The sequence below is a fragment of the Mobula birostris genome, chromosome 14 (genome assembly GCF_030028105.1).
Source record: "Mobula birostris isolate sMobBir1 chromosome 14, sMobBir1.hap1, whole genome shotgun sequence".
Taxonomy (NCBI): domain Eukaryota; kingdom Metazoa; phylum Chordata; class Chondrichthyes; order Myliobatiformes; family Myliobatidae; genus Mobula; species Mobula birostris.
This window is the reverse complement of record NC_092383.1, coordinates 38137582-38146512: the sequence shown is the minus strand read 5'-3', so window position 1 is coordinate 38146512 and position 8931 is coordinate 38137582. Positions and strand designations below refer to the sequence as shown.

Sequence of the window (8931 nt, the reverse complement as noted above, 5' to 3'; positions counted from 1 at the left end):
GGCATTGGAGCTCTATTGCATATCCTCAGCCTACATCACTGAAACAGATTATCTGCCATTGGTGTTTGCAGGGTATCCTGGCCAGATTGGACAACCCTAAATTACAACTCTTACAAAAGTACGTCAGATCTCGTGAGGCACCCTGGAGCATCTGAAGGGTCATTAAAGGTGATATATAAATGTAAGGATTTCTTATATACATCTAGTACAAGCTCCAGACACAATGATCCTTTCAATGACAACTTTTATTATAATATCATCACTTCACAACAGTTAATTCTGAAATACACTCTGAAATGTTTGGCTTAAAATTCAGCAGAGAATAAATGTATCCCTTCCTCACAATAAGACATCATTAGGATTTTCTTTAAGAGCATAGTGTTTTCAGGGGTCCCCAACCTGCTTTGTGCTTTGGATCAATACCACTAAACAAGAGGTCGGTGGATCCCAGGTTGGATTTAAAAAAGCATTACAAATCACAGCATTCAATCACGAGATGAGCAACCCCATAAGTTGTAAATGTGGACCGAGGGAGCAGTCAGTCAAGAGCAATTCCACCAAGTAATGGTCGCAGGGGAAACTGGGCTGCATCCCTCGGTCTTCAGTCATGGCATGCTCAGTACATCTGAACTGCAGGAAGCACTTTCCCAGCACATTCCCCGAAGCCGACTCGATAACCATTGCCCTGGCAAAATCCTAAAAGCAAAAGGAAAATCATATTAACACTGGAGACGCAGAAGATGACAGATGCTGTAATCTGGAGCAAAAAAGTGCTGGAAGATCTCAGTAGATCAGGCCCATCCCTCTGCCTCCAACAATGCTCCCTGGCCTGCTAAGCTCCTCCAACAGTCTGGTTTCTATTTTACATTGAGTTGCTTTTAACTGCGTCAAGTGTATTTAAAACAAGGTGGAATTACTGTCAGATTATAGATTGTGGCCGAGCCCATTTCCACAGTGAAGGTACTTTGTTGAGGGGTGGTGTGCCCCTTGTTCTCCCTGCCTCGCCACCCAGCTTTTCTCCCTCAGGTAGCACTGATGCCAGGTGATACCTTTGACATTCCCCCTCCCGCACTGAGGCGAGGCAGAGCAAGCTCAGCTGCCAGCTCAATATACAAAGCGCCTGGCGCGCCTGAAAACGGCGTGACTTCACCAGGGCTGTTGCTGGATGCTCACTCACTGCTAGCCCCCCTCTGCTTCACCCTGCTTATCCGATTACCAGGAGCAGCCTCAGTGTCACAGGGAGAGGAGCTTCTGCCTCCATCTCCAGTGACTGGTTCCCTCTCCACCCCTCCCGGCCTCCAGTGCTGCCTGTGTGGGAATTACACATGCTGCCTGCTTCTCAAGGTTCCTCCCACACCCCAAAGATATGGGGGTTAATCAGCCCCTGTTGTTTAGGTGAATGGGGGGGTGGGAGTGAGGGTGATGGATCGTGGGGAGAATAAAATGAGATTCCTGCAAATGAATGCTCAGGTAGTCAGCATGAATTTGGTGGAATGAAGAGCCTGTTTGTGTGTTGTATGACCCCAGGCAGATGCAAGCCTTTTGTTTTCTTTATATGCCGTAGTGATCATTATGTAATTATCTGTCATTTGACTTTCAGAAGATCAAAAACTATTTTCTATTTTTTAAGGGAAGGTTCCTTCTTTCTGTACCAGAGAACAGAGAGAACCACTGAACTCACAGCTCAAGGTAAAGAATTAGAGGCTGAGTATAAAGTATTTCCACCATTTAAAGTTAAATTGGATAGCTATATGGACAGGAAAGGAATGGAGGGTTATGGGCTGGGTGCAGGTCTGTGAGACTAGGTGAGAGTAAGAGTTCGGCACGGACTAGAAGGGCTGAGATGGCCTGTTTCCATGCTGTAATTGTTATATGGTTATTTCCCCGGTACCGCCGGGATTTTCTCTCAGTTACTTATGGAAGGAGGGTGTCACTGACAAAGCCAGCACTTACTGACCAGGAGAAGGGGGCGGTGAGGCAACTTTTGGAACCCGTGCATTCACTCTGTGAATGTGATGTTGGGGTGGGGATTGCAGGACATAGACCTGTGACGAAGATTGCATTCCCAGATCTGATCTGTGGTGTGCAGCTTGGAGAGGAACAGCAGGAGGTAATGTTCCCTTGTACCTGCTCAGTAGCTGCCCTTGTCCTGACACACTAGGTGAGGAAAGGCTCGGGAGAGACCTCAGCAAGTTCTTTCTGTGTGCTTTGCCGCTGCTGTGGAACACTGGTTGAGGGAATGAGGGTTCACGGCCAAGTCCATGCTGACTATCGTCTGCACAGGGTCATACAGCACAGAAGTAGGCCCTTCGTCCCATCAAGTCCATGCTGAGCATCCTTTGTATAGGGGCATACAACACTCATTTGCACCATCAAGCACTCATTTGCACTCATCTCATTTTACTCTCCCCTTATTCCCGTCACAATCAAGTGGGCTGCTTTGTCCAGGATGATGTGGTACTTCTTAGACTATCCAGGCAAGGTGAGAGTGTTCCAAAACTGTCCTGACTTGTGCCCTGTGGATAGTGGAAAGGCTTTAGGGTGGTAGAAGGTGAGTCACTCAGTGCAGGATACCTAGCCATGATATTTGTTTGGAAAGACAAGGCACTGCAGATGCTGAAATAGAGACCTAGACTAATACAGCATGTAAACAGGCCCTTCAGCCCAATCTAACCATTTGCCCAAATTTAGCCCATTTCCCTCAAAATCTTTCCTATTCATGTATTTGTCAAAGTGTCTTTTAAATGCTGTTCTTGTAAATGCTTCAATCACTTCCTCTGGCAACTTCTTCCATAAACAGTACATACCACCCACTTTGTGAAGAACGAGGGTAAGGTAGGTGACCACCCTCCTTATGAGAACCTTGGGTAAGCACCTACCTTTCTACATTCCTTCCTGCATATGGGGTGTTATTTATTTCTCTCCCTACCCTTCCTTGTGTTGTGTGCCTTTGTAAGAGCTATCTGCCTGTAATTTCTCCAGAAGATAAATGGATCACCCTTAAGTTACAAGTTCCAGAGATGACTTGACTTTTTTCCATTATAAGGAAAACTCAGGCCAGCATCAAAGTTTCCTTTTCACTTCAAGCTTGAAGGCCAGCATTTGTCAGTGAAGAAGTCAAAACCAGATAGGAGTGACAAACATTGGCATCAGGAGCAGGAAAAGGCCACTTAGCCCCCCAACCCTGCTCCAATCTTCAATATGATCATGTCTGATTGTAACCCCAACTCTGCATTCCTGTTTATCAGTGATCTACCTCACCTAGATACCATTTTGTATCGACAATATCTCTCTGCACACTTTGAAGAAGAGAATTTCAAAGTTTCACAGCCATCTGAGAGGAAAAATTGCACATCTCTTTCTTAATTGGATGACCATTGATCTTTAAATATTGACACCCATTTCTAGACTCTCTCACAAGAGGAAACATCTCTGAGGACCCTATAAGTTTCAATCAAACTTTTTCTCACCTTTTCTAAATTCCAGCGGGAACAAGCCCAGCCTATCCAATCTTTAGATCATTAAACAACTTGCTTATTCTAGGTTGGAGTTTAGTAAACCTTCTCCGAATCAATTATGACGTATTTAAACAGGAGATCAACACTGTTCACTGTTCTCCAGATGTGGTCTCACCTATACTATATATAAGTGAAGCATTACTTTTTGTATTTAATTTCTCTCATAATAAATGATAACACTTGCAATACCTGGGTATCAGCTTTACGGGGTCTCAGAGAAGCAAGGCAGAAGATAGCAGCATCGAAACAGCAAGCTGCTAGTCTCCCGCCCTCACTGTTGCAGGAGCAACACCTTCCTCCCTCGATGGGGAGAGAGACTGTCTGAGATACCGAAGTGTTAGGATGATTATGGTCTCTTTGGGAGCTTTGCTATGGCTCACATAGTGGGTGGTGGGGGGGGGGGGGGGGGAGGGTGTGATTTGATGCTTTCCCTGGTGCAAGTGGGAGGAGGAGGAGAGGGAGGATTGAAGCTTTTACTGCCACCTGTGTGTAGGAGAGGGAGGGAGGGCTTTGGGGTTCTCATGTTTCTATCAATCATTCTTTGGAGTTTTTTCCCTGTTTCATGGATGTCTGCGTAGAGTAAGAATTTCAGGTTGTATATTATATACATTCTCTGATATTAAATTGAAGAATATCCGGATCCCTCTATGTCTCAGAGCTCTGCAATTTCTCAATATTTAGACATTATACTTTTGAGGTTTTTTTTCCTGGCAATTTGACATTCTCTCACATTATGCTCCATTTGCCAGATCTTTGCCTACTCACTCAACTGGTTGGTTTCTTGTATAATCTTCGGCTGTGGCAAATAATGTGAGGCTGGATTCACGAGAGCCAGCATTAATGATCTTGAGTTCCTATGCAGACGTTTGCGTGGCATGTACATAGCCCAAGGATCAGGGACAGAAGCTGGAAAGCTGAGCACACACAGACCAACAGCTTCAGGGGATATGGACCCCCCCCACCCCCCGCCACCGATTTCTTTACACCTGATGCAAGCCAGTCTGGATTCACAGCCCTCCAGTCCCTGCAAGCCCTGCGATGCCATTTTCTCTGTGGCCGTACCAGTTAGGATAACTTCGTCACCATCCTGAAGAAATTTGCGGTTGTGTCCACTGCCCAGGTCAATGGCTTTTGTTCCCTTCCACGACAGCTCTAGCATTGAACCGAAGTTCTCTGGGCTCTACAGTACACGGCCAGATACATTCCATTACACAATGTTCAAGAACATTTAAAAGCTATCAATTAAGAAAACTGAAAAATTATTAATTATCAAAAGATACAAAATCTTAGACACCATAAAACAGCTTGATCTGAAGTAAGTAATGTGTTAACCAGTGCTCGTCATTCTCACAGTGTAACTGTACTGAGTTTGTGCACCAGGTATCAGAGAGTTAGACAGCACAGAAAAAGTCTTCAGCCAGCCAGTTCCGTGCCAACCACCCATGCATTACACTCGTACAGCACAGAAGGCAGCCCTTCAACCCATCGTGTCTTTTCTGACCATGCAGTAGCAACCAGCATAGATGGGAAAGTCTTGGGGTGGAGATGTCAGCAAAGTTGCATGGAATCCCAAACCTCCTGATACTCACAGGGGAATATGTGGCTCTGCTCATAACCTCCAGCATCTTGTGGCCATTTTGTAACAATTAATCTTGCAAAGTCAGCTGCAGGTTCATATTAAGCGCAGAGAAATGCGGCAAAGATAGTGTATAATCAGTAAGAATACCACACCATTTTCCAGTGTTGTTGGATCTGTGAATATCCATGGATTCTTTTGCCACTGGGTGAGACAGGGATCAGCCTGGTGGCTCTGCACCTGTGTCACAGTTCCAGCATCCTGGATTCCATCCTGACCTTGGACACTTTCGGTGTGGAGTTTGCATGTTTCCACAGTGACTATGTCAGACTCCCTGGGGTGCTCTGGTTTCTTCTCACATCCTAAATTTGTGCTGGCTGGTAGGCCAAATGGCTGCTCTAAATTTCCCCTCGCGTTGGGGGGTGGCAGAAGAATTGGGGAAGAGTTCATAGGTTAAAGGGGAATAAGTGGGTGGGATTGATCTGAGAGCCAAAATAGACTCAATGGACCAAGTGGCCTCCAGTTAGTTGTTAGAAATGTGAGACAGGAGAAAGAGACTGATACTCACATGGCCACTGATAGTTCCAGATGCCAGTAAGTCTCCAGGCCTTATGTTGCACCCATTAATTGTATGGTGAGCCAGCTGTTGCTTCATTGTCCAATACATGTTCTGAGGAAAAGTGAAGAACAGAATTAGAACACATTAATTTCTGTTTTAAAAGAAGTGTATTCAGCAAACCCTATAAAGGCAATTCCCTACATATGTTGGTCACTTTTAATATGCCAAAAGGTCGGAAGGCCATCCTTAAAGGTGTCACCAGAGAACATCTGACAAGGAGATAGGGAGAAGTCACGAGTAACTGGAAGGCAGGTCTTAGGAAATGAATTGCAAGGATGCAGCAAGGAGAAGGGATTGGGGAGGAAGTTCATGGTTTTGGCTGGGTGGCTGACAGCATGGTAAGCAAGTATGGAGTAACAGTGAGGAAGGAGTAATGTCATCACCAGGAATGAGCAAAACACCAGAACACCAGGAAGGCAGAGATACTGGGGGGTGCGGGAGTAGGAAGAGGCTCCACAGACAGAGTAAGGGCATGGAGGGGTTTGAAAGCAAGGATAGTGAGCATGTACAGGTGGGCAGGATTGTCCATCAATGTAGATGGCAGTGTGAAATCTGCAGCCCCACAACATTTGCTCCAGGTATTTGATGGAATGTCAGCAGCTTTTCTCTAACTGTTCCTGATGGGTAACTTCTGCACCAGCAGTGCTAATTCAAATCTCACGCCCTGCACTTCATCCTTAGAGACTGAGACTACTCAAGCACCCATCACATGAGTTCATTCTGTATCTGTTTTGTTTGCTTGGAGCTCCGAAGGTGACCCACCAGAGGGATTCAGGTGAAGGTGTCCTACCAGAGGGACATAGGGTGAACGTGTCCTACCAGAGGGACTAGGGGTGAAGGTGAACTACCAGAGGGACAGGGGTTAAGGTGACACACCAGAGGGATTGGAGTGAAGGTGTCCTACCAGAGGGATTGGGGTGAAGGTGGCCTACCAGAGGGACTGGGATGAAGGTGGCCTACCAGAGGGACAGGGGTGAAGGTGTCCTACCAGAGGGACAGGGGTGAAGGTGTCCTACCAGAGGGACAGGGGTGAAGGTGTCCTACCAGAGGGATTGGGGTGAAGGTGTCCTACCAGAGGGACTGGGGTGAAGGTGACCTCCCAGTGGGATTGGGGTGAAGGTGTCCTACCAGAGGGACTGGGGTGAAGGTGACCTCCCAGTGGGATTGGGGTGAAGGTGACCTACCAGAGGGACAGGGGTGAAGGTGTCCTACCAGAGGGATTGGGGTGAAGGTGTCCTACCAGAGGGATTGGGGTGAAGGTGTCCTACCAGAGGGACTGGGGTGAAGGTGACCTCCCAGTGGGATTGGGGTGAATGTGACCTACCAGAGGGATTGGGGTGAAGGTGACCTACCAGAGGGACACGGGGAGATCCAGAAAATCCAGGTTTTGATTTATGACCTTAATCATTCACACTCAGTTCAAAAAGGCGTACTTTACTCTGTGAGTAGTGGAACCTGTTTGCTTTAAAAGGATATCGCTGGTGCATTCCTTATACGAAGTAGTCTCAGTTTCAGCTGAGCTTTAATTTAATCGGAGTGTTGATGACACACTGTAGAGTTTTGGATCACAAACCAGACTCGTGCATTGTCTGAGAGTGCCCTCCGCACCCAACTCATTCCCTGCCTCCTCTGCTCCGGCCTCCACAGCTCGATACTGATGACCAGCGCCCTCTGCACCATTACACCTCCTGACTTCCGGACCGGCGACTCCCCTGCTCCGTCACCGCTGCCGAACCCCTCTGCTCCGCAGTGGCTTTCTGCCCCTTTGTACCAATCCTGGCTTCTGATCTCTCCTGATTGTTGGCAGTTCCTGCTCCCCCTGCACATCATCAGCTGCTCCACTGCTCAGCAACGCAGCAATGAAACTTCCACACTCCTTGCCCGACCTCCACTGTAAGTGCCAATTACACTAACGTTTCCCTCCGGCAATTTCACGATTACTTTGGGAGCTACAGATCAGCAGTTGGTCTGCCACCTGTCTTCAGGAGAAAGAGAGATAAGGAAAACAGTGGAGCAGCATTCAGAGATGTTAATGAAGAGACGGGAGAGCTGTCAAGACCGGCTCCTCTTTGAACCCTGAACTGTTTGAAGCGATGGACAGGCGATACCCCAGCGGGGGGATAAAAAGGGACAGGTTCGCTAAGGCAAGACACACACGACACCACGAGGTAATGAGACCCTGGAAGCGGTGTGCCTCCCACAAGTCGGTGGGAGTTTTGGAGGGGTGATCACGAGACCAAGCCACAGACGCACAGGGTGGAAAGGTACGATCGACGGGAACCTGGTGTGTGTCCGCCCTTGCCTGGGTGCCAGGTTCACCGCAGAGAAACGATCGTATCTGGAAACGGAGGGGTCACAGTCAGTGACCTCAGAAGACATTACAAAGGACTCGCCCGAAAGCTGACTGCGAAGAATATCGAAGGTCTGTGTGGAAGCCGTTTGAATATTCATTGGCTTGTGCTCTCTCTCGCCTCCCCCCCACCGTCCATCGCCACGGCAGTGATTACTGTGAACTGAACTGAACTCAATTGAACTGAACTTTGCATCACTTTTAAACTGGTCATTTACCCCTAGACAACGATAGAGCTTGATTGATCCTGTTATCCTAATTCTGTGTACATGTGTGTTTATCATTGCTGAACTGTTGCATTTAGTATCCTTTTGATTAGAGTACTGTGTTGCTTGTTTCTTTAATAAAACTTTCTTAGTTCCAGTAATCCAGACTCCAACTGAGTGATCCATTTCTGCTGGTTTGGCAACCCAGTTACGGGGTACGTAACAGGAGTTACTGTATGACTCTATACAGGCAGTCCCTGGCTTTCCAACATGTTTTTTTTTCAAAGGTACATTTAATGTCAGAGAAATGTATACAATATACATCCTGAAATGCTTTTCCTTCACAACCATCCATGAAAACAGAGAAGAGCCCCCAAAGAATGAATGACAGTTAAATGTTAGAACCCCAAAGTCCCCCCAGCTCCCCCCTCCCACGCATAAGCAACAGCAAGCAACAATCCCCCCTCCCCCCACCGGCAAAATAAAAGCATCGGCACCTGTCACCAAGCACTCAAGCGTGAGCAAAGCAACAGCAAAGACACAGTCTTGCAGTTACTCCAAAGACTACATTGTTCACCTGGCATTCAGCATAACATAGGCTCTCTCTCTCCCCCTAATAAGGGAGAAAGAGGTGTCTCTGTTTCACAGCAAAAGGGGAGACA

General features: G+C 47.2%; 1 protein-coding gene across 1 annotated transcript; it reads right to left on the bottom strand.

Annotated features, from left to right (window-relative positions):
- Positions 1-227: 227 nt before the first annotated feature.
- Positions 228-5760, bottom strand: LOC140209482 (fumarylacetoacetase-like). The gene is made up of 3 exons (XM_072277728.1): positions 5663-5760; positions 4581-4698; positions 228-696 (listed from the first exon to the last, which is right to left on the bottom strand). Exons 1-3 carry the CDS (start codon positions 5747-5749, stop codon positions 617-619), a joined length of 285 nt encoding a protein of 94 aa, XP_072133829.1. The 5' UTR covers positions 5750-5760; the 3' UTR covers positions 228-616.
- Between the last annotated feature and the right edge of the window lie 3171 nt (positions 5761-8931).

Coding starts and splice junctions, on each gene's coding strand:
- LOC140209482 (XM_072277728.1), bottom strand. CDS start 5,749: ATGAAGCAACAGCTGGCTCACCATACAATTAATGGGTGCAACATAAGG. Junction 4,699..5,662: donor CTGGAACTATCAGTGGCCAT/GTGAGTATCAGT, acceptor CGTGTACTGTAG/AGCCCAGAGAACTTCGGTTC. Junction 697..4,580: donor TGACGAAGTTATCCTAACTG/GTACGGCCACAG, acceptor TTTTGCTTTTAG/GATTTTGCCAGGGCAATGGT.